The following is a 27,646-nucleotide window of genomic DNA, read 5'->3' on the forward strand; positions in this document are numbered from 1 at the left end:
GCTCCTGTGTTGGCACCAGAGAACATCAAACAGAAATTACCATGGTATCAATACTCGAGAAGGAAAAGTGTGCCCAAGCCCAATTTAAGTGATATCATAAATCTGCATGATGTCAAATATTTGAACCATTGCTCCGCCCAAAGAAAAATGCTGTCTATTCAGCACAGTGGCTATGGCATTGTGCTGTGGCACATGATGTTGCAGGTTTTATTTCACCTCTACATTCCCATGGAGGTGCAATCAGACCAGAATCAGACAGGGCTTTGGGTGAACTCAACTCCTCTGCATTACTTTAGGGTGTTAAAATCAATCAGCTGCATTTCCGCAGTTCAGATTTTTATGAGACATTTACATAATCTCTCGGTTATTCATAATAAATTAAGCAAACAAAAAAGGCAACTAAAAGCTTTTCACATACACGTATGAGCTTAGTCACTTCACTAAGTAACTGCCCATGAGTGTCTAGTTTTATCAGTTGCATCAAACTAAAGTGCCTTCGCAGAACCCATGTCTTAATCTAGACCTTTTAATAGTGGGCACAGCATGAAGAACCCAACACAAGGTATTCAGTTTTCCTTTCTCATACCTAAACCGGTCTTGATTTTTGACAACCTCACGTGCCATGAGGTAACATCATTTGGTAGTACTTTATTCTGACATCTACAGTTTGTTTGGAAACAGAAAGAATTCTAGCACAGCAAATTCACAAGTGTCTGTGAATGTGCCTGCAAAGTGGGCATAAATAAGGACTTCAACACACCAAGGCTGTTGGTTAGCACTTTTTTATTAAATACCTACAACTAATCTATAAAACATAGAGGAAGTGTTTTCCTAATATATGTAGACTCTTAGACTGACCTTTGTTTTAGTAGATATAATCTTCAACATCCTATGTCTCTGCCATTCATTTCAAAGAGAAAGTCTAGGCTGCAGTAATAGCTGTAAGAAGCAAGCAATTCATTACCAACCATTTGAAAAAAAAAAAAAAAAAGAATACTCAATAAAGTCAATCAGATGTGCAGTGAATTGCATCTTTGAAATTAAAGCATAGACTGAAACACAACTTCCACTCTTCCAAAAGGCTGCATGGCCTGAACAGGCAAATTGTCTGACAGGTGTTGAAAGCAGCCAAATGCTGCTTTTAACATAGAGCATAAAGAAGAGCATAAACATGTGACACCATCACTGACTTGAGTGCACATGACAATGGCATATTATCATGCTATCTGGGAACTGAATCTGCAGTACAACAATCAACACTATTTTTTTGCTACCTTGCTAAGGATTGCAACTTTTAAATTAGTGCTACATGCGTGTCCACCCTTGGCAGAAATAAATAACATCACTCAACATCGCTCCTCTGCAGCAGACAAACAGGATGAAGTAGCTCTGAAAAAGAGCAGCCAGCATGAACAGGCTCATGCTCCAGAAAGACACTACCCTACCATTCAGTTAAGTGCAGCTCCCCAAGTCACACATGTTGGCACGCAACAAAGCAAGCACCAATGACAGGAAATCACAATCTACAAGAAAACTAGGCTAACAAGCATACACCTTGACAGGTTCTCTGAGCCAGTGTGTGTTTAAAACAAAAGCACCAGTGTCCACAAGAACACTTGTTCCTGCTATAAGATGGGAGATTTTTTGATTGACGTGCATGCTACCCTTATTTTGAGTGAAAAGGGGAGGAAAGCTAAAACCATAGATGAGAAACAAAAGCTGACACCCTTTGGCCAGCATTTCCAAGCTGTCACCTCACATTCATCTGTCAATTACAGTGAAAACAAATGAGAACATTCTTTCTAATAGAATTACGTGGGGCTTGTATATATATATATATATTTATATATATATGTATATAATATATAAATGTGTTGCCAACACAATAGTAACAATAATAATACATAATTATCGCAATGTACAAATAGTACTATCACATCTTGCTTCATAAGCTTGCACTTTCTGCTGACAGGGAAGTGAGAGAGAGCATTCATTTGCTCACTGCAGAAGTCCTGAAGTGGACCTCAGTAACAAAGCTGCTTGCTGCTGTGTCTTCCTCGCTGCCAATGTCCTCAAAGCTGAGGTTTGAGAATGCATTGCTTGCTTTCTCCGTTTTCCGCTTGTCCTTGCGACTTGCTGACGTTCGGAGGTGCGCTGCAACTCGACGGCCTCCTTCAACCAGATCCTCAGTCATAATTGCATCTTCCGTCCTGAGCTGCTGATAACGCTTTTTGTCCTTGCGAAACTTCCTCAAACTGCCTTCCTCATCTGAGCTTATTGGGCTCTCAGGAGAATCAGGAAGAGCTTTAGCAACATTGCCAGTGCGAGTTGCTGTTGCCAGAGTTGTTTCCATTGTTTCTCGCAAACCACTAGTACTTTCAACAGCAAACGGGGTGGATCCAAAGAGGTCTTGATGGCTCTGTGTACGTGTTGGAATGGTAGGTGCATGGGGCTGTGGTGCCGCAGACATTGACACCACAGAGTTATGGCGGCTTGATGGTTGTGGCACTGCTGACACGCTTTCCTTGAACAGGCCCTTGTTATTAGGGGTTGCATTCAGATGTGTGAATGGAGCTGAACCAAAAAGATCTGCCTCAGAGTGTCCTCTGGTCAGCTCGCTCTCCGAGTTTGCATGCACAGAGAGACGCTGATAGTCCGCACGGTAATCCTGTGCTGCCACCTTGTAATCTGAAAAGGCTGAGCGTGTGTAGCTGTGTTGCTGCGTCGCAACAGCTGCAGCAGTTGGCACCGCAAGTGGTGGCACCGCAAGTGGTGGCACCACAAGTGGTGGCACTGAAGACACTGATGGTTGGACTACAGAGGAGCTGCTTGTGGCATGCACCGATGGCCTGGCAGGCTCGGACAGTTTTCTTGGTGGCCTGGGCTTGCGGAAAGGAGCTTGCGTGAAAACATCAGCACTATCCCTGTTAGCTACTGCTCCTTCCGTCGGAAATGACTCGCGCTTCGGCGGAGGAAGCAGGCTCTTCTGAACCTTGCTGACACTAGGCTGCTCCTCTTCTGCAGCGGGCCTTATCTCTGTCTCTGAAAGTTGATCTTCATCCTCTAGCAGTGGCTTATCACCCTCCATATGCCCAACAAACATATCTTGAAAGCCACGAGCCTGCAAGCTAACCGTCTCTGGAACTATTGCTCTTGCACCACCATCTGCTGATACTAAGGGCTGCTTGCTTACTACAAAAAGTTCCTTCTTAGGATCAATCCTCTTGCTTGCCCTCTGCCGACCAACTTCCACGGTATCCTCTTCCTCACTCAGCTCAACCCTTGCCTGGAGGTCACTTGCAGAGCCAATAGAATCCTTGTCCTCATCTCCAGTTAGCTTGTGTTTGCGACTGGATTCACCTCGAGCATAGTCTTCATCAACATCATCCAAAAGCTTTTCATACTTGGAACGATCCTCAACGGGTATTCTGGCAAAGGCTCCGAAAGATGCCAGTGCTTCCTTGGTAGACCTCCCACCCTGGCTGCCCTCCTGGGAAGCGCTGGAGTTCTCGCTGCAATGTCGAGCCCGAATGACAATTCCATCACCATGGTCTTCATATAGTGGAACATAGCCAGCTGCTTCTTCATCTAAAGGCCCTGCAATCAAATCATTCAATGACTTAAATGACAGCATACTGCATAGCAGTCAATTTTTTTACTGGTTCGTCAGGTACAGTGAAACAGATACTGCTACAGTACAAAAGTGAACATGCACATTCAATATGTTGTCCTCACTACTGCACTTAAATTTCACTGCTGTTTTTCAGTTGTAGTAGTGAGCAAAAGCGGCTAATACAAAAGTGGTGATTTAGTGCAATCAGTTCTACGCAGACCTCACAGAGAACAAGAATGCAATAAAGTGGTGTACTGACTTCTAACGATGTCAAAATAGGTCACATTCATAAATAATTGCAATCCAACTTTGTTTAATTCAATAAAAAATTGCAGACAATAACGTGAGCAAATGTGCTGCTGACCGGCATGTTAGGTCTTTCTCATTTTACCACGAGGCCCCATGCAAAGCTAAACCAAACGAAATGCCGTCTACATGTGCAACAAAAGAATAATAAGTGGTCCCTGCTTTTTAAAAATCTGTAAATTATGTTGCTTGATTATATCTGGCAACTCTTTTAGTGGGAAAAAAAGGGTGCTGTTCCTCAATTTTGTTTCTTTTGGTAGTGCAAAGGTATTTGGGAGTATGAACACAGCACTGTTATTAACACTATGCTCTCATGTAGTACAAGAGCATGCTCTTCTATAGGTAACCATTTACTGACGAATTTTGCCTACAGGCAACATACAATGATTTTTTTTTTTTCTTGCACAGTTTTGGTATTGAGTACAAAGTATCTGGCTAAATGTCTTCAGGGAATACTGAATGACAAGCAGCAAGCATCATTTGATTTGATCGTTTAGAGCAGGAACACAGGATGAGATAGAAGTTTGGCATGCAACTTGCTTTCTTTTGAAAACACGGTGACAGGAGACAGACCGAGGCAAGATCTCTGGCTGCAGTAGTGTCACACATGACGAGAGCTGTCTGTACAATTTCCAAACAAAGCCATAGGTGGCTTGGGGTGAAGCCCACATCGAGATCCTAATTCTCAATGTGTTTTGCACATTTAGATAGAAATGACATTTTTTTTCCTGGTATTTATATATGCCGTCATTAAAAGGTTAACATTCTACATTGTCTGAGCTTTGCAAGACTGAAGTGAAATGTTCTAGCAGAGCAATAATTCTACTTCTCAATGACAGCTTTCCTAGCTGTGTATGTACAGTCTAATGCTATTGCTTATTTGGAACACTTTCAAACAAGCCATTCTCAAAAACTGAAGCTTTCAGTATCTCCTACGAAATAGGTGTACTATTCTCACAAACAGGATTGAAAACTTGTGATGAGGAGCAATTATAACCAGCAAAGGGCACAGCGCTTACGTGCTAAACCTGTACCAAAATTAGCAAACAAGCAGTAATAAAATTGCAGCCACTATTTTTTTTTTTTTCCTGATCTACCCGGGAGCAAGCAAAGATAGGATTTCATGTGTCCCAACTTTTACTTGTAGTGAAATAAATAGGTGACAAATATCTTACCACAACTTTTAAATGTTCATTTCATGCAGCAAACATGCAATTCATTATTATCACCGCAGCAGCACCCCATGCAAGGTAGCATGCATGTGACAATGCCAGGCAAGAGAGAAGGAAGGGAAGAAATCCATGCAGAGAGCAGAAGTCGCATGTCGGTCGCACTTCTGACAGTCCAGTCAGTAGTAAGTTAAAGGACCCCCATGTGGTTAGATGAATGCTGGATGCAAAAAACAGCTTTAAACTTCACTTTTCTTCAAAGTTGGAGAAGAAAGCCTTAGCACAATATTTACAGCGTTGCGAGGCAGTCGAAACATGTACTTGCGATGTGTTTCAAATGAGGACAATAAGAAAAATTTTGGGTACTTACTATCATGTGAGGAGAGTCAGTGACTGCACATAAGACTGTGCCTTCAGATTACCTGCATGCTTAAGAGACTATGTAGTATGATGTACCTTGTGTGGTAATGGCAAACACTTGGTACAGGAAAACCTCCAAAAGTGTTTATTAGGGAAATCAATAAAAAGAATATAAAACAATGCAAAATACTTTATAATGTACTACTGCCACAAGCCCATATGTTATGGTAAACAGCACTGCTTGTGCAAAGTGCTCTGGTAACATTTTTTTTTCACAATCATGGCCAACTTGTAGACATTCAAGCACAGAATAGACATGCACATGTTATAAATTACACATGCAAAGCCCATGCATCCCAGACATTACAGGTCTAAAAAGACATGCAACACTCAGTAAGAAACAATCATGCACGTTGAACTTGACAAGACAGTGCCACTTATATGAACTGAAACATTCTCTGCCTGCTCTAAGAGGGACAGACATGTGCCTAATGAGAGAGGCACACATATAACATACTTTCTGTTCTTTCCAAAGTTTCGAAGCAGTTTCAATAACCTTTTCAGGCAATCCTTGCTACTGACCACACAAATTATAATCACAATGGGTGCTATAGTGAGTAGGTGCTGCATGAGCAAGAAATTACAGTATCCTCAACTTAATATTATGTCGGATTTCAGCAAAGCCCAATAAAACCACTGTTCTTTCTACAATCTCTACACAGTAGCAGTGTAAAACTGACTAAAATCAAACAAAACTGCATGAAATCTCGCAAGGAAACAACACTATGCAACTGATGCCCACACACATTCAAGGGTTGCACAACAACATAAGTTAGTCACCAAAAGTGTTACAAGAGCATAAAGGTTAACACTGCAAGCGTCGCACTCACAGCTTCACTACATAGACATTCACAAAAGTGCTCCCTTAAAAAAAAAAAGGGGGGGGGGGGGGGAAACAGGCCAGCAGCACATTGTAAAGGCATATTTTCAAATGCAAGAATAATGCTACTCATCATTACCTGCTAAAGCTGGAAAGCTTCCATTGACTAGTGTTTATCTGGGAGAGGAGGAAGACAATTCTTTCGGTCAGGAACAGTCTCCTAAGCAAGCGGCATGTTTGGCAAAAAAACTAAGCTGCTGACTTTGGTTATGCCAGCAAAAATGGTGCAACTCAGTTGTTTGGCAGTAGGCAATTTGATTTTCTTTGAAAAGTAACATGATGATTTCATATAACATATACAAATATGCTCATTTCTACAGATAGATGCATTCTAAGTTTCATCCATGAATGTACAACTATAACTAAACAACTTGCAAATATGACACTGCAACATAACCCACTGCAGCAGGTACATTTACAACTCCACGTACGAGTACTTCCTGCTTTGCTGGGATGAAAACATATTTTTTTTAAATAATTTCTGTCAAAAATAGAAATATGTGGTAAAGTAACCCCAATTATTCTTGATTATGCAAAGATTAATAACATTTTGCATCTAAGAAAATTGCATCTTTTAAAAATGTAAAACAAACAGCCACATTTAGGTGGCAACACAAGCCACAGCTAAGCGCACAAACCACTCACAGCACCATAGTCAAAGATAGCCAATAAGTCCCCTCAAAGTGAACGCAACATGTAGCCAAACACAGGCACAAAAACTACTTTATCATTTTTATTCTGAAACACTACAAAATTTAAACAATGCACTTGGAAATTGCTAAGTACATGTACAAAGTTAGGCTCCACAGATAAGCATAATTTGTGTAAAGGCTACTTCACTGTAGTAAGAAGCACAAAAACCTCAACATAATGAAATTGGGGATTAAATGAAAGTTTCGTTTCAAAAGTACGATTTTGCCACGTTAAGGTTAAGAAAGTTTACTTCACCGAGAAAGCTGTGTTGACCTACAGCATGTAAACACTGAATGCTGGAACCTAACAGTTTAACTTATCGCCACATATCAGCAGAAAATAAAAAAATGCTTGTTTGGCAACACTTTTGCAAATTCTGACATTTCCTTTTTATTAACCTTTTCAGATATAGAAGTGTCCGAGCTTGAAAAGGATTTTTTGACGATAGCATGCGACTGCGGTTACGTGTTACAAAGCATTATGACGGCTTGGGTTTTGACAGGTTATGCTATAGCCTTTCAAAATGATGCAATATTTCTCAATATCTAGTTTAGATTCTAGAATAGTAACACTCCAACATGTTTCCTGGGCCCTTTTGTGGCTCACAGCATGTGTTCTGTGCATCCTAGGGAGTGACGTGGAATGCACTGCACATGAAAGTTGCCTTGCTTGTTTCTATCAAAGCTACCACAGAAAAAGTGTTCAGTAATTACATAAATTTACAAAAAACAACAACAAAAAAAAAAGCAACTGCACATTTTCTGTAGGGCCCATGTGAATGAGAAAATTTTCATGTCTAACATTATGTATACTATCATAGCTGATACCCAAGTCATACAATTTTAATGCATTTGAGATGCACTGAAAGAAATACTACTGAGAGCACATTAATTACAATGACACAATGTATCTCTGGTGTATCAAGGATCCCTCTCAGCTCTTTGGAAACTTTACAAAAGGAAAGCGAATGCAAGCAGGCGTACAGCATTAACACTGACAGGGTATTAAAACACTAACATGAGTAAGCATAGTCTTAACACTGTTGCTTAAAGACCCACCCTGTAACATTCACCTGAAATATTGTGCACACAATTGTGTATGCCAAGAAAGTGCGTCAACCGCAATAGCATTGATGAAAGTAATAGTACTTAAAATGTGTCGTATACATCTTGAAGCTATTTTGATTGGAATCGTGTTGCAAGTTTGAATAACGGGTTCAAAATGTTTTACTAAGTGTAAGGTAGACGGCTGCGTGTACTTGCTCAGTGCGAGTAGAGTGACCTACAATTGGAAAGTGAAGCCAAACGACCGTAACGCCGCTTGGGGCGCTGCAATTGGTAGCACACAGCCCAGCGTGGCTCAGAGGTAGAATGTCTGTTTCCCACGCAAAAAACCGAGGTTCGAATCTCGGCAGGGGGCAATGTTTTTTCGTTCTTTTTACTACTTCATGCGTAGATTTTTTTATTCATTATACTGCTTCTTAACACTTGCTTCCGTTGCTATGCAATGCAACAAAAAGTAAAGCAGAAGCTGTAGGAATAATAACAAAGAAACAATGTTTTGCAGTGAACGATAATGTTTGCAGCGCCACCTCACGGGGATCAACAAAACTATTCCAACCAAAGCATGGCCTGTGAGAACTGCACGCATACAAAACCCCGCCGATGCCTGCTTGACAAGCTCCGCTGTGCGCTCAAGGCTCATTCACACTAGGCCGACACGGCACCGATTTTGGTCAGCGGACTGTTGGCCACAGCGTTTTCCGTCATGTAGACTGCTGTAGTGAGTTCTTGTAAACTTGACAAAACTCGGTAAAGAATTGAAAATTCTTAATCTATTCTGCAGCTGTATGCTTTTTATGGTTCTGAATATGCAAGAAATGTGGTGAAAGGAAGTTTTTAGCCAAAAGAATTCATTGGCGTCTGAAAAGGTTAAGGGAATGCTGGATGGGCTCAATACCTTAGTAGCATGCAACAAAGAAGAAAGTGCCTGCTGCCAACAATAGGTCAGCAACCTGCCTAGGAGCGCATTTTCAGGCTAAACCCATGGAGCACTACACAATGCCTCTGAATGCTTCTCAGACATCTAAGCTTGCTGTTTTGACCAGTCCCACCATTAACTCTCACCCTGCCTTTATTATAATCCGGATTGTAAATTTCGCAGACTGCACCCACCCAAGGAATGACTGACGCACCAATACACACTAGTTTTCCCTTGCCTCAATCTGACTTAATTAGGGAATTTTTAACTTTCCAGCTAGACTTTGCCAAGCACACCAGTCAAGGAAGTGCTGGCAGTTGTGCAACACGCATATGCCCGACTTTCCAAGTGCCGCAGAAGTAACCTTGTAACTTGCCTGTATCAAAATCCAATGGACTTCTTGTTTAAACGATTTTGCACAAGTGCATGCACAAAGCAGCTAACCAGCTTACAAAGAAATTTGTGAAATGAGCATGGAAAGCAAGATTTATGGGCCATAGAGGCCTGTGCAAATCTATTGAAGCTATTACCGATAAGCAGGGTGAACAGATTGAACAAAAAATATTGTTTTATATTACAATGATAGTCAAATCAATACCCAGCATAATAAATTTGTTGCTCAAAAAAGTTTGTTTATAGTTCTTGGGCATTTAAAAAGAAAAGTCTTCTAGCAACTCTGAAGACCATCAAGCACACGAATAAACCCAGTGAATGTAATTCCATGTAAATCAATGGATCAATTACAGCAAAAGAGCACTTTTACAAACTCCGAATATGTGAGCTAGAGCTTATAAACCTGACTATTTCATTATGCTTGCAGTGCATACCATGCTATTGACACGTGCACTTGTTTATCTTTGTCCGGTGACCACTTTTCACCAGCTTACAAATGTTAAACATTGTTGCTCAGCGCAGGACATGCCTGCATGTACCAGAAGTTTCTCGAATGTTATCGATATACAGTAATGTACTATCCATTCTCTATTGTCGCCTAACCTTGTGTAATGATTGTATGTGCGAGGCAAATTGTGTAGTACTTTCTGGAAAACACGGGGGCACCAATGATTACTCTAGAACCTTCAATGACTCATGTATAAAAGCCCATGCGCTTGACCCGCTGATCAGATTTCGATGATTGCTGACTGTGCTCGCCGCTATCGTTGTGCTTTGAGCGTCATTTACATTTGTGGGTACAAGTTCGCCCAATAAAAGGGTAATTTCATCATTCACAGTTTTGCTGCTGTGTTCTTCGCCAGCACTACTACTTGACACTATGCAGTGCGACCTGCCTAAGGTCTACCAATTCTTATTAAAGAGGCCTCGCAACACTATTTTGACTGTAAATCATTTTGCATAAAAAATTATCTCAATGGCATTGGAGCCATTGAGAGAATTTTCTATGGAAAAAAAAAAAGAAATCACAAAAACTGGTGCATAAAAGTGAATGAACCTTAATATTAAAAAAGTGTCCTCTTTCACACTTCACTTTCCCAGCGGTGCCATACTAGCAATGAGAGTAGGGCTTCCATGAACATGCATTAAAAGAGAGTTTTAGAGTAGGGGCCCTTAACGTTTTGGGGCCCCAAAGAAATTGCGTCAAAGCCACTGCGCATGTGCGAGACGCAAACTGCGTTTGGGTTTTGCATCGGGCATGCTATTTCACTGATTTAGCGGGAGCCCCAAAAGCTTTGTGTCAAACACATGGCGGTACCCATCGAAGCGACGGCTCGAACTGAGCACCAAACTGGGCTTGATTCATGGTAACGCGTGAAGTTCGTAAGCTAGGAGAAATGACTACGGTTATCGCTTTCTCTGAACTGACGTGTGTAATGAAGATTGATTTATTAGACGCCGATTAGATTAGATTCCAAATTCAATTGTCGATTTCATGGCTCATAGGCCTAACATGGATTAGCTTAGCTGGTTAAGGCACGTAAAGTTGGTTGCTCAAAATTAAGCGCAACAAATCGCTTGCTGCTAATAGAATAACCTCTAAATTGTAATTAAATGCAAAAACACTAAAGTCAAAATTACTCTTCTTATCATAAAATGGTATAGTTTATTTTAATGTTTATAATAGTTCTTATTTGACAACGTAGTAGCGCTGCAAGCGCATGACGGTATCCGCAAACGCAAAGCCCTATTCTAAAACTCTTCATTCCTGCATGCCCCAACGCTAACACCCACAAAGCTCATTGTCTAAAGCTCTCTAATCACAGTGAATAGAATACCTTGTCACATCCGCAACCAAAAATCACCTCCACATGCTGTTGCAGTCAGAGAGGAAAACGCACTCTAGAGCGTAAAAAAATACTAAATCCTCCGACGTTGACACTGGCATGTCAAATGAGACTTTGCCACGACTTGTACTATTCTAACAGCAAACAAAAACTGCATGCTTAATCTGTGTCACAAGGCCATGGTTTCAGTGAAAATAGACAAACTCCACAGAGCTCTTTCATACAGGCAAATCTGATTCCAGAAAAACGCAACACAGGACAAATGTTTGACTTCTGGTAAATGCCCTTCTCTATGTAGCTCATTGGGGACTTCTTCATAGGGTAAGCCAAATGACCGTAACGCCGATTGGGGCGCTGCGATCGGTAGCACACAGCCCACCGTGGCTCAGAGGTAGAATGTCTGCTTCCCACGCAAAAAACCGGCGTTTGAATCTCGGCAGGGGGCAATGTTTTTTTGTTCTTTTTACTACTTCATGCGTAGATTTTTTTTATTCTTTATACTGCTGCGTAACACTTGCTTCCGTTGGTATGCAATGCAACATTGTATATTACTAGTGCATTCAGAAAATAAATATGCCACTCAGCTGAGTTTCTTAGTACAGTTAAACCTCGATCTAACGAACTTCAACACAATTAAGTATTTGATAACATTTTGTCCATAGAACACAACATATTTAATACCTAACTATAATTAGGTGTGTTTATACACAATTTCAATATAACGAAATTTCACTGCCGCCACGAAGAAATACTGAGACAAATAGAAACTTCCACAGACGCAGATGGTCGGTCAAATGGTTGAATTACAAGCGGCCGCTTGCGAACACACCTCTCAAATTGAGTGCTGCGCAACCAAGAGCAACTGCGGAGCAGCATCATGTTCTGTATAAAGTTCAAGTGCAATAAGGTCCTATCATGCCCCGTGCATTGTATGCTTTGGTGTGAGTGCAAGCGTGCAAGGGTGAGCCCAGAAGGATGGTGGCTTGATGGCCGCCGTCTCCCCCCACAAGCAAGGGGAAAAGGCAAAAGGGGAGCTTGCTTACAATAATGCGATCAAGCGCTCGTCAGGGGAGGAGGGGAGGGGAGGAAGTGAGGGCGGAAGCAGGTTGACATGCATTTTCCTTTGTAGCACTGCTATGGCTGCGCATGGCTGTCAGCACGGCTGAGCGCATATGCAACCCGCAGGCCCTGTTTTAGAGATAAAAAGAGTACACGTGCCAAGATGGCGTGGTACCATATGCGGTGTCTTCCCGTGCATATTTAGTACTGGAGGTTGCATAATCTCGAGTTTCGGAAACGCGTAGGAAGTGAGAGGCAGACGAAATATTACTTTCCTGCTGCCGGTGCTTTTCATGATAGCATCGTCCCTCTGCAGGCGACACTAATAGCCGCAGGGGCATAGTGGACGTGAAAGCTTGGCTGGCTTCACTTCGTACCGCCGATGTGAAAATATTGTCGACACAGCATGGAACCGTATCTCTCGTTGCCAACGATCAGATTCAACAAATGGAATTTTTTTTTCTCATTCAAACTTCTTTTTTTCGATTGTCCGAAATTCCAGAAAATTTTGTGGCCCCCTTATGTATAAGAAAAATCCATCTTCCACTGTAATTATTTGCACAAAAGGCAGAATTTCAATAGTATAACAAAATTTCGATATAACAACGCAAATTGCTGATTTTACTGACTTTTTTATATCGAAATTTAATTGTACGTTCACATTTCCACCAAAAGCTTCAAGATAGAATTGCAGCTCAGCTTGAATCAGCTACGTGAATCAGCTACGAAGCCACAAAGAGTAGCATGTGCTGTAGCCGAGACGAGGGTGTCAGCAATATCAAGGCAGTTCTTGGAACAGCATACAAGTGCCATAATTTCAAGGTGCCACCTTCAGAGAAATACATATTTGTGCATCTGGTAATAAAAAATGCCTCTCTCTCGTATGCGCACGCACGCACACACACACACACACACACACACACACACACACACACACACAAACCAACACTGACTAGCTGATAGTATGGTTAAGCTTTATAACAAAGTGCAATAAGGAGAGCTGCAAGGCACCACAAGAGAGTTCTTGAGTCTAGGAAGCTTGGATGTGTTGACTGTGGGCTTTGAGAAAAGAATTAGTAAAGGACTTTGCAGTTTGCAAGTTCAAGGCAAATCTTGTATTCATCAGCTCCTATGCTTTTTCATTTTAATGGTGATATCCATGTAACCAGACTCGAATCCTGATGCCGCACTTTCAAGAGAGAGAAAGAGTGAGTAAGTGAGTGAGCGAGTAAACTTTATTGAATTATTAGTAATTGAGCTGGCCTCATGTGAAGCTTATTGATGGTCAGGGCACCTATTTCAGGGCTCCACTGGCTTCTGCAAGCCTGCTGGCTCTTCTGACCAGGAGTATCTGGTCCTCTAGGTCTGAGCTAAAACAAACTCTCTCATAAGTAAGGGGACAACCATTACACAGATAATTTTGATGGCAAGCTTTACTTTATCTTATCCTTGGGTCAGAAGTAAATAAGCAGTGTAGTAATTAAGTTGTTCAAATCTGCCAGAAACTGCTTACACGCTCCTGTCTGCAACTTCACAAAAAATGATGCCTTGACACCAGTACAGCCTCACTTATGGACACCCTAGACAATCCATTGTTGAAGGGGGGGAAAAAAAAAAGCAGCTGCAGTAAGTTGGAAGCAGAGCAACTATGACGATAATGCTGTCAGCTCTTCCTATGCAATAATAAAATGTTCATATTTCTGTCTGATGCTTTTTGCAACATACCTACTGATTGTCCATAAAAATGAAACTACATCCAACTGATCACAAGCGCTTTCGGGCAAAAGTGTAACCTAGTACATGTCTAGCATTTGCATGTGAGGTCTTTCCAATTAGTAGCATAAAACAACATTCAAGCTGAAGATAGCTTACATGGCCTTTGTCGAAGTACCAACCTAGAAAGGTCTCTAGACGTGTGTAATCAAAGAAGTGTGCCCCACAAAATACTGAACTGTTTCAGCCTGTAGAGTGTAACCTTCAAAGAAATTTATTTCACACACGCCACAGTGCCTTTACCATTTACAGCTTTCTAACCAGCTGCCGAAAAGAGGATGTTAAGAAGGGCAAAGTTGCGGCATAGTTAAAATTAAACAGTAAAGTTTAACGTCCCGAAGCTGCACAGTTGGTTATGAGGGACACTGTAGTGGAGTGCTCCGAATTAATTCTGACCACCTGGGGTTCTTTCTAATAGACTTAAATTTATGTACACAAGCGTTTTTTTTTTTTTCCCCATTTCTCCTCTTTCGAAATGTGGCCACTGGGGCCAGGAATCGAACCCAGTATCTCATGCCTGGCAGCAGAACACCACAGCCACTGAGCCACCAAGGTGAGTAAAGCTTCTGCAAAAAACAAGTGGTGTGAGTACTAAAAAATAAAGAAGACATTTCCAGCTTCTGCTACAGGACATCTGAAATTTGAGTTGTTCAAACCTGTCACACGCTTAAGACATAAAAAGCATTTCTATTTCCTGAGTAGATTGAGTAGATGGGTTCAAAGATTGGTGAATGGATTTCAGGTGCAGGATACAATTCTGTGCTCACCAACCATCCCTTTCGTTAGCATTAGGGGGCAATGGTTACGGCAGATCTGGTAATGAATGAAAGTGGGGTGATTCCACGAGAGATCAACACGGGTCCAAAAATTCATATTTTAGATTTCATTCAATATTTTATATTTTGTGGGCATATCACTCGGTAGTACGAAAGTGAACTTGCATTCTTTGAGAAATGGATACTTTAGGAGAAAAAAATATCGAAATTCTTCAAGTTGCAGGCGCCATTTACATGCACCGGGCATTCTCGCAAATTCACAACAATGTCAAATACAGAATATTACGGCTACAAAGAATGCATTTTCTTGTGTAAAACGTACACGTAAAGAAGAGTCAGCAAGCATTGTTAGAGGCTTCTGTGCAAAACGGAAGTGTTTTAGAAAAAATTCTTAATTTGCTACACTTTTCGAAATTTGCTATATTTACAAATTTTTATCTACTAAACTAATGAATGTAGCCTTCTAAAATTTGGTGGGCTATGAGACCTTAACCTGTCTAACGATTGTGCTAAATATTGTTGCTGTAGCACAAATTTCCATTTTTATTTTGCCTCAAATGTGAAGTATTGACAAAAATGAACACTATTTAAAAATCAAAACAAAAAAAAAAAAAAACCATCGTTAATTTCTCTCAAAATTTTGTAAACAGTTGTCCACAGACACTGGAAAAAGAACATTAAGAAACATCTTGCATTATTTTGTTTTTAATGACAATATATGTGGTAGAAATGAGAGCTTCGCCGGGATGCAGCAACGTGCTAAGAAATAGGGACATCGGGGTAAAAACGTCCATTAGCCTCTGACTTGCCTAAACTTGGCCATGATTGCGACACAAGGGCAGTTTTGGTAAACTAGTATTACGATTGCAAGCACGCAGTTCTCGAATGCCTAACTTTCTGATGTAAATTGTGCTACTGGGTCCATCATTCGCGCCCATATTTTGTTAGTGCTTTCAGATGATGCTCTTCTGAAAATCGCCTCTTTTGAACGAGTTGGTAGAGTGTAGTAGAATGGGGAGTGGGTCCGTGGGAGGCGGTGGCAAACAGGTGGTAAAGCGAAATACGTTGAAAGTTGCTGGCAGCGTGGCCGCCGCCTTAAAGGAAGCTTTAGCTTGGGTGCTCCTATCTAAATACATGTAAAACGAGAATTCGTTTTTCTCTGCAACCACTGCACCACATTTGATGACGTTTGTTGCAGTTAACAGAAAAGTGAAACTCTAGTGGATGTTGGCTGCGATTTTTTTATTTAAGTCGTCAACTGTTTAATAAAATTGACAAAATAGCAGAGCTTCAGAAAACGAAACTATCAAATTTACAACTCTAACTCAGCAATGAAACATGATATCACAATCTTGTAAACTGCACCGAATAGAAAATCTAAAGTGTAAAAAATTGCTATATTCTACATGGCTTTAAAATAGACTACTATTTTGTGTGTAGAACTTGTGCAAAAATCCTTGTAAACAATGTGTAGAACTTGTGCAAAATCCTTGTAAACAATGTAACAAATTCACGTAAGAAATAAATTGGCATATCAAATTTGTCTGCTTTGAATGCTCTAATAGATGCGGTTCACAGGTCTGCGATATCTTTTATATAGGTGCAGAGCTACGAATTTGTAAACTTCGTGCTTCTATTTTTTTCAAACTTACCAATTCTTGAAAATTACAGTTAAATAATGCAGGCCAGAAATCGACATTTCGCGTCCGACAGTCACTAGAATTTACCTTTCTCTCTCATGTGCAACAAATTTAAGTAAAATCGGCCCAGTGGTTACCTCAGGAAATCGTTTCTGCGTTTTACATGTATTTAAATAGGCAGCATCGGAGTTGGGCCCGAGCGAAAGCTTCCTCTTAAGTGCAAGCTTTATTAGATTCGCTTCATTAGATCTGCGTGATCTGGCCCTCTGGATCAGTTGGTCTAATTGAAAATGTGGAAAGAGCCGCCATTACTGCAGCGCTTCGTAAACTAAACACGCTATCATCCTTTCGGATTTGCCAGCGGTGCTCCAACAATTATCCCGTGCATTGTATGGCAGCAAGTTCGGCCGACAGTCATTGATGTTAGCTAAGGAGCTCAGCAATAGGCATTTCATTCTCAAGTTTCAGTGGATACCGCCACATGTTGGATTTGCAGGCAATGATGCAGCAGATTAAATTAAGAGTGCCAATGAATCACCCCTTATATAAAGACTTCTCAGCACTTTGAATATCACCTCACCATACAGGAGTGGTTTAAGGAATCCGTCACGCAGAAGCTATACGCTGTTTCATAGAGTAAGAACTAGTTCCGCGAACACCCCCCCTGCCTGTTAACGCGGAACAGTTCATCCGTGCCTGCCAATACTTCAATGTGTAGTATTTTAGTAAGAAATGCTCTGCTTGAGGCTTCGCACAGTAGACCGTTATCCTTAAGAGTGTGCGGAACAGGTAATGTTTCCCAAAACACATAAGTTTCGGAGAGAGGATGTGTCACACCTCTTTCCACCTGCTCAACCCCCTTTTCCCCTTTTTAAAGAGGCGGTAGAAGAGAGCAACCGCTGGCACTATCTGCCAGAAAAATAAGCCCTAACCAACACCATCGCCCCCCACCCCCCCCCCATCACCGTGTCTTAGGTTATACTGTATACTGCTGACGTTTCCGACGGAGCCATGGCGAGTACGAAATTTTTAGAGAATTTTACCTGCCGTAAATTTTGTTACTTGTGTACATTTAAAGGGAGTTCACTGTTAAATCTGCAATTATCTGCGCTGCAATAATTGTAATTATTGTAAACCTAACCTGTAAATTTGTGTGTGCTGTGTGTTCTCGGCACTCAGTTTGTGTTGAAGCGATAGACAACAGCATGAACGTCACTTCGCTCACTTCTGCAGCGGCGCTTAAATTCCTCACGCCAGCGTTTGACAGTGCGTGTCTGTGCTCATCGAGTGTGATGTGTTCATGTCTGCCTGTGGGCGATGACACCATGCTTGTTAATATAGTTAATAAGCGAATGTTTACAAGCATATGCAGACGATAAAACTACTATTGTTACTTTGTATAGCTGTCTACTAATTTGCTATCGCAATCGATACTTCGGCTGTCAGGCGAAACTACGACTTTTTTTTCACACAAAGAATTTTAAAAAATTGGCAGCCGATCCACGAAGTGAATGCTGATGATGGAGCGAAGCTCCTTGGACGATTACGGCTGCTGCTCGAGCTTTCGCTTCGGGGTCTTGCTGCCGTTGCCGGCGTGCTGCTGCTTCTCATGCTCGTAGCTCGGGGTTAGCTTCACGGCGTTGCTGTTGGGCTGCCGTGTCTCGTTTTCAAAGTGTAGGATCAGAGTCACGACGTTTGTGCTTACGTTCATGCTCCACCATACTGCACTGCTAAGTGTAGCGACAGCAGCGCCGGCGCAACACCTGCGTGCGGTCAGTATGTGCGCTGCGTGCACTCTGCGAACAGTTCTGCTCATGACATCGTGCGCTTGCTCGGAGAGGGGTTTCGGAGCGGCGCCAGCGCAGTGCAACACTGTGCGCGGTCGGTATGCGCGCTGCGTGCGCGACGGGGAGCTACGACGATGACGGCGACAATGGACATCGTGAGAGCCTAAGGAGCTTCACTCCTAATAATATTGTGTGCAGTTCAACACTACTCCCCCCCATTTCTCAATTTTTCCTGTTTCCCAGCTCTTACGGGTTTTTTTACGGTCCCGTGAAAAACGTATCAGCGGGGTTCTACTGTAACTACTAAGTACTAGCAAACAAATTGTAAACCTGACTAAATAAACATACCAGAAAATAATTTGTAAAAGTACCATATTTTCGCGCATATAACCCGCACCCTCACCTTCGAACTCCATGAAAAAGAAAAAAAAAATAACCTCGCGTATAACTCGCACGCTTATCCAAAAAAATGCGGACTAGGAAGTTACAACTACGCGCAGTCAACATTTCGTTTTCTAAACAAATAATTTAGAAACGACTGCCGCAACGTTGTCAGTGCTGTCATCCGATTCACTGCTGCCATCCGAGGCTTCATTGCCGCTCTCAAAGACGTAATCGTCTTCGGAACCATCTAAGCTGTTGCTTATGGCACATTTTTAAAATCTTTTGCGCACCATATTGGCCGGAATCACCCCTCACGCATCTACGATCCACTGGCACAGCAGTTCAATACCTGCCCTTCGCACGCGTCCTGTTTGTGTGCAGGCGTAAAGACCGTCGGCCATCCACTGGCCAGACTCTGGATGTAGATTTGGCTATAACCTGTTTTGGCCTCTTATTGGCTTAACACACGTCGATGTCAACAATGCGGACTCTGCATGACAGGCCGTGCGTTGCCGTGAAGCCGACCCCCACCCCCTCCCTTCGCGAATATTCGTAGATAACCCATACCCCCACTTTTTAAACGTTTTTCAATTTTTGGTGCGGGTTATATGAGAGAAAATATGGTAGTTATCAACTTTTTCATAAGCATTATCCATCTCGGACATCCCTATATGTCACAACTCAGTTACCAGCAATTATTTCCATAAGAGTTGGAGCTGAAGCAGAAGCCGCATCAGATATTTCATTAAAAAAATTAGTAGTCAAATATAAAAAAAGTAACAAGTGACATTTTAAGACTATGAACAAAGATCATGAACTGTGCAATGTACTATGCACCAAATTTTATCCTCAATTTGTGACAGAAGAGCAACCACATAAAACGGAACTGACCAAAATGCAATTAAACCCAGTCATGCCTCATTAATATGAGCTCTTTGGTTCCTGAAAAATCCTGCCTATAAAGCGACTCGCCCATAGTAATGAATCTGGATGGAAAGCAAAGATAAAAAAAAAAAAAGCAAGCAGCTGTAAATAAATTGAAATTTCACGAAATCTGAGCTCACTGCTGTGCATAATTCTGTTAGCCACAACCTCTAAAAAATCGCAGTACAGTTTGAAATGCCCTGCTGGCCATGAGGGTTGTGATGACAAGCATCACATCGATGGAAGTCCCAACAACGCAGCTTTCATTCAAAGAAATTGCATTCCACAAAAGTGTCAAAAGAAAGTGGATCCAACAGAAGTGTAAAAGAACGTGAAAAAAAAAAAAAAAAAGAAGGAGTGCAGTAGAGAGAGACACTGTTTGTTGATGAAAAGAGCACATAAGAGGAAAAAATGCTCAGTCTCCACTGACTACTACGTATGAGATGCCAGAAGAAGCAATTGAAAGAAGTCGCAGCCACTGTCTCAGAAAGTGCATATGCCTTGAAGAGCATATGTCTACCAAGACTATAGTGGAACCGTCGCGAGAAGAGATACATTGGCCAGTCTAGTTGTGCTGAGAGCGGTGCGTCTTACTGGCGGCAACACACTGCACATTTATTGCTGCTAGCATGCGTGCAACTTTTGGCTCCTTTTACTTAGAAGAGATTCTGTCCGTACTGACACTGTCCATAGTAATGAAATATGGGGGCTTCTACAGGCTTTACACTTTTCTGCCCTGTCGATTACCGGGACAATGAGTTTCCACATTAACAAGGCATAAATACACTGGAAAAGTTTGATGCCTGCAAAGGTAGTCAATTTAAGTCATTCATTTACCTATAGTCAGACCAATGAGGCAGGACTAAAAAGAAATGAGACCCATATTTCCAGTGCCAATAGGATTAACAAAATATAACATGGCGCAAGTTCACAGCTCAAATACATTGCCATTTTCTATTGCCCCACTTAACGTCTCTAGTGCTACATTTTAGTATTACTGGCATGACCTGCACCTCTAGATTCTCAATTGCACATCAAAATTTTTCTTTTGCCAAAATAAGAGAAATAAAGAAAAATGTTTGTATGCACTATAATGTATACCAGGTCTCAGTACGATACGTAAGCAGTTCATTAAATAAGGCAGTAGACCTCTGCGACACTGGCATCAGTGCTGCTTTTTTAAGGAGTTAGTGCATTTTCAGGTTTGCAAGCAATTCTCACATTAAATCAAACCACACAATAAAGATCACAATTAAGTACATATACTGCAAAATGCTGTATATTCCACATGTGCCTGGACAACGCCATGGCCATTTTATTTGCAATATTAATGGGATTCTGTTGGACAACGCCATGGCCATTTTATTTGCAATATTAATGGGATTCTAATGGTTACACTATGTCTGAAAAAGGACAGTAAGACGAAGGGTTTGACAATTAATCTGGAAATCTTCAATCAGCGTTTGCACATTCTAATCACTGTCATCATCAGTCAATAACAAGTTTGTACAGAAAGTGCAGGCATGCAACATGGAAGCGAAAACTTTTTTTTTTGGCAACTATAAACTACGAGAGTAACCCAAAGGTTCCTGGAATCATGTTGACTTGCCTTGATGGAGAATAGTATATAATGCTCTGTAACTAGAGGGCACCTCTAATACAAGTAATAAGCTAATCAATAAGCAACAAGTTTTTGTTAGAAAGGATAACAACATCCATTCACATTATTGTGGTTTTGTATTGGTATGTTGATGCTATTTCATGTTGGTCAAAACGAGTGCGATAAAAAAACAATGAATACGAGGTACAAGCCCTCCTCAAATCCAATTTTCTAGCTTTTAGCCTGTGCTCTAGGCATCTGTGTCTCATGTCGAATAAAGTTGAATTATTTGATATGTGTGAAGATTTTTTGATTTTTTTTAACTGAAAAAGCGCCGGCAGAGACCCACCAAATGCTAAAACAAGCATTTTTGTCAAGATGAAAATTCAAGACTAGCACAATGTCTATAAAGGATGACCAGCACATGAGGCACCCTTCAGCTGGGATAATCGATGTACGTGAAGCAAAAGTTTGTGAAAGATTTATGAACAGCCACTTCACTTTCACCTAGTTTTCTCAAGCCCTTTACTTGTCACAGTGAGCATGCCACAGAACTTACAGATGAAGTGGTCATGCTCCACATTGTAGCAAATTAGTGCCCCACCTCCTCACAACTGAACAAGAGTATCAAGTGCAGGTGTACACGAATGAAATAAAGCAGTGCACATATGTGCGCTCACGCACTCGCACACACACTCGTGCACACACATACACACAAACACACATACACACAACCTATCAAGAACAATGCAAAACAATATCGACATACCATTGCAAAGACAATGTAAATTGATGCTTATTACCTTTTCCAACAAAAACTTCCAGATGAGCTCATTCTAGAGGTGCCCTCTAGCTCTAGCAGCGGAACAGTGCATCATTCCATGGAGAGTGCATTGGGAGGCTAGTTCGTGCGCCAAGGACGAGACACTGAAGTGAACCTCAGCGTCTCGTCCTTCGCGCAGTTGAAGTCCCTTTTCTACAGGGTGTTCATTTTTAAGTTTTACGGAATTTTTAGAAATCGCCTGGGGCAGGTAGCATAATTCTCATCATTAAGCCGAGTTATTCGATGAGGCGGACATTACTGGCACTAGAAATCGAAACACATAATTCAACTAATCAACAAAAATTCCCTAATGAACTTCTTAGTTCATTACTTTACGACAGATATTGAAATTTATGAATTGTAGCCGGTGAGTTTGCAAGACGCATCCACTTGAAATGAATTTCCAGGATGACACCAGTTTCGAGATATTTCCCAAAGTGTGGGACGAAATACGTGGACGTTCCAGTTACTTTTGCACTTCAGTGTATAAAACAGCATTTTGGTAAAAAAAGTGGAACAACCGTGCATTGTTACGGCGAGTTTGATATGCATATCTCCAAACTGGTGTCATTCTGGAAATTCATTTTAAGTGGATATGCCTGACAAGCTCACCAGCTACAATTCGTAAATTGCATACGTGTTGTAAAGTAATTACCTAAGAAGTTCATTAGTCAATTTTTGTTAATTAGTTGAATATGTGCTTGGATTTCTCATGCTACTAATGTCCGGCTCTTCAAATAACCCAGCTCAACGATGAAAAAAAATATAAATTATGGGGTTTTACGTGCCAAAACTACGATCTGATTATGAGGCACGCCGTAGTGGGAGACTCCGGAAATTTGGACCACCTGGGGTTCTTTAACGTGCACCTAAATCTAAGTATACGGGTGTTTTCGCATTTCGCCCCCATTGAAATGCGGCCCCTGTGGCCGGGATTCGATCCCGCTAACTCGGGCTTAGCAGCCCAACGATAAGAATTATGCTACCTGCCACAGGCGATTTTTAAAAACTCTGTAAAGCTTAATTTTCAACACCCGGTTTGTTGAGGTATGGCAGCACGATTACAAAAACTTGTTAACTGCCTCTCGTAGATGTCATACATATTGAGCGAAGGTTCACAGAAAGCACTATTCCTAACAAAGCTTTCTTATATTGTATACAACAAAGAGGGTCACGTGAAATATACAGAATGTCCCATCTAAAGTTAGCCAAGCCGTTAAAAGGGAAAACCTGACAACACGCAGTTATGGGACCAACTGTGATCGGTCATGAGTTTTCTTTTTCTACCAGGATTACTTTTTGTTTTAATTATCTGGCTAACTATAAGATATTAATTAAACAAGCTTTTTTAATTAAGGACCCAAGTTCCAACAGGAAAGCTATTATTTCACCCTAAAACACCCTATTAAGTCATTTTCAGAGCACTAGGTCCTGCACAATTATTTCTTCCATGGTTTACTTGTAGCATGCGAAATACAAGAACTGCCATGTGATCACACCTGCACGCCGAGACATCAGTGGCCCCAAAAGTAATTTTAAGTAATGAACGCTGCCTATTGCTTGACTCAACCACCACCTGGAAGTGGTAAGCTATCAATGTTAGCCATAGACCTTGAAAGAAAAGTGCTATCTTCCTGGTGCTTCTTTCTTCATAAATGTAAATGTGCCCGCATAGTGCAATATGTAATCATGGTACACAGCAGTGCATTTTCAATGCTTGGCATGCCATGAACATCAACATGCTGTAGCACAATGCATGCTGGTGGGTGCTCAATGCATGCAGCACCTTTCACTAGCACTGGTCACTGCTTAACAAAGAGGGCACCAAAAAAAAAAAAAAGAAAAATTATTCTGAGCATAACGATAACTTAACTGGCATGTAAGAAGTGTTACTAGTATAATAGAAGTTCATGCCAAAGTTGCACACTGAGTTGCAACCCTAGGCCAAGCTACCTACGCAGCCCAGCTGCAGAGAAACCAGGTATATTTCAAACTTTTCTGAACCAAGTCTCCATGTCCCAGAAACGAGTAGTGCCAGCTCAACAGAAATGGTGATCCAAAGCCTATATAATAGGGGGGTGGTACAACATGTACACTATAAAAACGAGCTAACTGATGAGAACTTGCTTCTAGACTTTCAAGGGACGTACGTAGGAGAGGCAATAATAAATACCAATTTTAATTTAAGTGGACGTCTATAACATCACGGGTACTATTCAAAGCTCAAGTGGCTCTTGAGTACTCCTTATGCTTTTCTTAAATTGTCAAAGCTTCAGATAACTGACGCCTCCACCTCTACCATGCCTTAAAGATAGTACTATAAAGATCTATGTACTATGCATGCCGCCCCATGCCTGCTGCGAGTCGAGATACCTGGCAAACACGTGGCTGCTGTGACATGTGGTTTTATGCTAGATGAAGTTATTCCACATGTAAAAGAAATACAGTCGAGCCCACTTATACCGATCCCAGTTATAGCGAATGTTCAGTTTTTAATAACAAAGATACTAGCACGATGTTCAAATTTTCATGCAGTCTATGGCAGTGAGTCTCATGTAGAATGAACATGTCGTGGCACTGCACTCCTTTAGAGCAAACGCGGAAGTACCATTCAGTCTCCCGAGAAAGCGCCACACTGCTTGCATGCCCACTGTTTAGCATGCTCCTTGAATAGAGGTTACTGTGCATTGCATCAAAAACTGTTTTCGCAAGGTTAGATTTTCGTGCTGGGCCAGAGAGTCTATAACTGTAACTTGGAAGCAATGACAAATCACCTGTGGATTTCCGGCAGAACACACAGTTAAAGCGCAATCAAGTGCTGCTGATGTCGGTTGTGACAACTTCGTCGATGGGGTTGACAAAGCTGATGCCGCGGAGTCACACAAGGATAAGGGCATCGTCTGTGACGTGCAAGGCTTTGTCAGCAATGAATTGGATGGAAAAAGTGAGGAAACCACGAAACTAATACAACCACCTGTAAGCGGATCAACCACGGTCAAGCACATCGTGCCGCTGAAACAGCTGGTCTGCAGGGAAGCTCTCAGTGATGATCAGATGTCTGCTTTGAACAATCTGGAAACCACGATTGTTGGGTCGGCATTGAAGAAGCAAAGCAAGTTTACCGGTTACTTCGGGAAACAACGTGCTTTTGCCATATTGTTGGCTTATTCTTGCATTACCACTCATTACGAATGGTCAGCTATAACGAATGCATCCTACGTGACCATGATGTTTATATAAGTGGGCTCGAATGTAGAGACAGCTGAGCAAAGGCTAAAATACAATATTATATACCGTATTTACTCACATAATGAACACACTCGAGCAATGAACGCAGCCCCAATTTTTCCAATCAAGAAGTGTTTTTTTTCTTCTTTTTGTTGCATAATGATCGCACCCTGAACTTGCTGCCTACACACACGGTACGATTTGGGGTCTGAAATGGCGGCTGGCGGGTACGACTGTATCAGACGCCGTATCGGACACCAAATCGTACCATTTTATTGCAATAGAAATTATATGGCCACTCCACGCGCTATTTTGCCGTCGGCGCTGACAATCGCAGCTAAATCTCCTGCGTTCAAGGGAGGAAAGCGGGCAGGAAACACGCCGTATTCCGTTGCGCACATGCCGTTGAAGGGAGGAAAGAGAGGGGGGATAGAGCAGCAACTGCGCACTGTGCAGTTGCGCGCACCCTATCGTAAAGCGATCTGCGTCGGGGGCTGAGTCTAGGCCGTCTAGGTGCGACGGCTGCTTATACCTTTGTATGTGCTCCGTTCTCGTCGCTCAGTTTGCGTTCAAGTGATACACAGCCCGAAGGTCACTTCGCTTGCTGCTGCTGCCCGCTTTCTAACGCCAGCGTATGAGTGTTCGTGGTCATCGAGTGTGATGTATTCATGTTTGCCTGTGTGCGCTAACACCATGCTTGTTAATTAACATAGTTAGCAAACCTTTGCAAGTTTAAACGGTCGATAAAAGTGCTATCCTTAGTTCGTATAGCTGTCTACACATTTGCTATAGCAATCGATGGTTCGCCTTGCGGGCGAAACGGTGACTTTTTTTAGAGGTGGCCGTGGAAAAATAAATTGCTCAAAATTTTGCCCCGCATAATGAATGCACCCCCAACTTTGCGCATATTTTTCGGGAAAAAAAGTGCGGTCATTATGCGAGTAAATACAGTACATACGGTTTTAAGCAAGCATACCCTGTTATAGGTTGCCAGACACTCACTCTGGGTATTGAGGGGACCAAGTAACCTAAAAAACTTAATTTTCACCAGATCAGAAACAAACTGTTCCATCGTGTACCGGCCTTACTGTTATTCACGTCCAGACACCATGGCACGAGACTAAAGGCATATGTCATGGTAGCATGTCAGCAGCATCCTTTCTACAGTGCTCTACAACAGTAGGTGTACGAGAATTCTTTCTACCACAGTTTGACTTATTAAACATTTCCCTCCATGAAATTTAGATTCCATTTTGCCAAGTGGCGCCATTGCTTTCTCACCCTATGGAGAGAAGGCACTGAAATGGCAACACACAGTGACGATTAACCTGTGCCCTTAATCTCCATAAGTTCTTTTCACTGTACAAGCCATACTTCATTTGAGGAGGAACTGTACAGTTAACAGAGCACATTCACATCAACACACATTACACCTAGTTTTGATAATCCTATAACTACACAATAACACAGAACTAAGTAACTAACTACATGGCAGCTTCAAATGGCAACTTCCTTGTATGAAGAATAATTCAAAAAAAGAAAGAAATAGAACGCAAACAATAATAACTTGACATCTCTTAACTGAACACCAACATGTGACTAAGCTGACACCTATTAAACTGTGCTAAAGCTAAATCCTGGGTTGAATGGCTTGTAAACACCAATTTGTTTAAGCGTAACTTTCAAAACCATATTATCTTGAGATATTTTCCAACTATTTTTGTGCCAACAATGCAAGCAATTGCAAATGCGACTGCCAACAACCAAAGCAACAGCACCCATGCTAAGAGGTGGTAGTGGTAGTTGCAGCAGTGACAGCAGTAACAATGGTGGTGTTGGTGATGGGAGAAATTAGGACCACGGATTACCTCCAGCCTGGGATGAAGCAGCAGACAAAGGATTCAATGCTGTCTTTCCAGAGGAGTTCCTTGCCCGCCCTGGTTTACCTGCAGTAAAGAGTTGCAATGTCAGGTGAGTGAGCTTAAATTTCAGGTTCCTTTGAAAGGTGAACACTATACCACCTTCTGGAGAATTGGCTAACTCTGAACACACCCACCACCCACTCTCCTTTGTGTTTTTTCTCCTCTTGCTTTACACCAAAATACAATGCAACTACAATGCAGCAGAATTGTTCAAAAGCAAAAGTAAATGCATCAGCAACTTTAACAAACAGCTGCATATAGTTGCATAAAGGAGCTCTATGTTTCCCCAAATGGCTGAACGGTTGGGCTCTAGTGCCAGCATCTTCCCCATTATTAGGTAGCAAGTCTTTCCTCAAACACACAATCACATGATGCCCACCCTGCTTCTGCTTGGCCATGAAATCTTTTTGCATAACAGGCCCCTCTTTT

General features: G+C 41.7%; 1 protein-coding gene across 4 annotated transcripts in view; it reads right to left on the reverse strand.

The window, feature by feature from the left end:
• Positions 1–766: 766 nt before the first annotated feature.
• The window catches only part of LOC119436817 (AP2-associated protein kinase 1-like), a 120,323-nt gene continuing 93,443 nt past the window's right edge, over positions 767–27,646 (reverse strand). For 3 of the 4 annotated variants that reach the window (XM_049660000.1, XM_049659998.1, XM_049659999.1), the window contains 2 exons: positions 27,164–27,241; positions 767–3,597 (listed from right to left, as the gene is read on the reverse strand). In XM_049660000.1, the coding sequence (XP_049515957.1) occupies positions 1,991–3,597; positions 27,164–27,241 (1,685 nt within the window). In that variant the 3' untranslated portion in view covers positions 767–1,990. Of the gene's footprint in view, positions 3,598–6,467; positions 6,506–27,163; positions 27,242–27,646 lie in introns of all 4 variants that reach the window. The other variant, XM_037703807.2, reaches the window with a different exon arrangement.

The sequence above is a fragment of the Dermacentor silvarum genome, chromosome 1, assembly GCF_013339745.2.
Source record: "Dermacentor silvarum isolate Dsil-2018 chromosome 1, BIME_Dsil_1.4, whole genome shotgun sequence".
Taxonomy (NCBI): Eukaryota; Metazoa; Arthropoda; class Arachnida; order Ixodida; family Ixodidae; genus Dermacentor; species Dermacentor silvarum.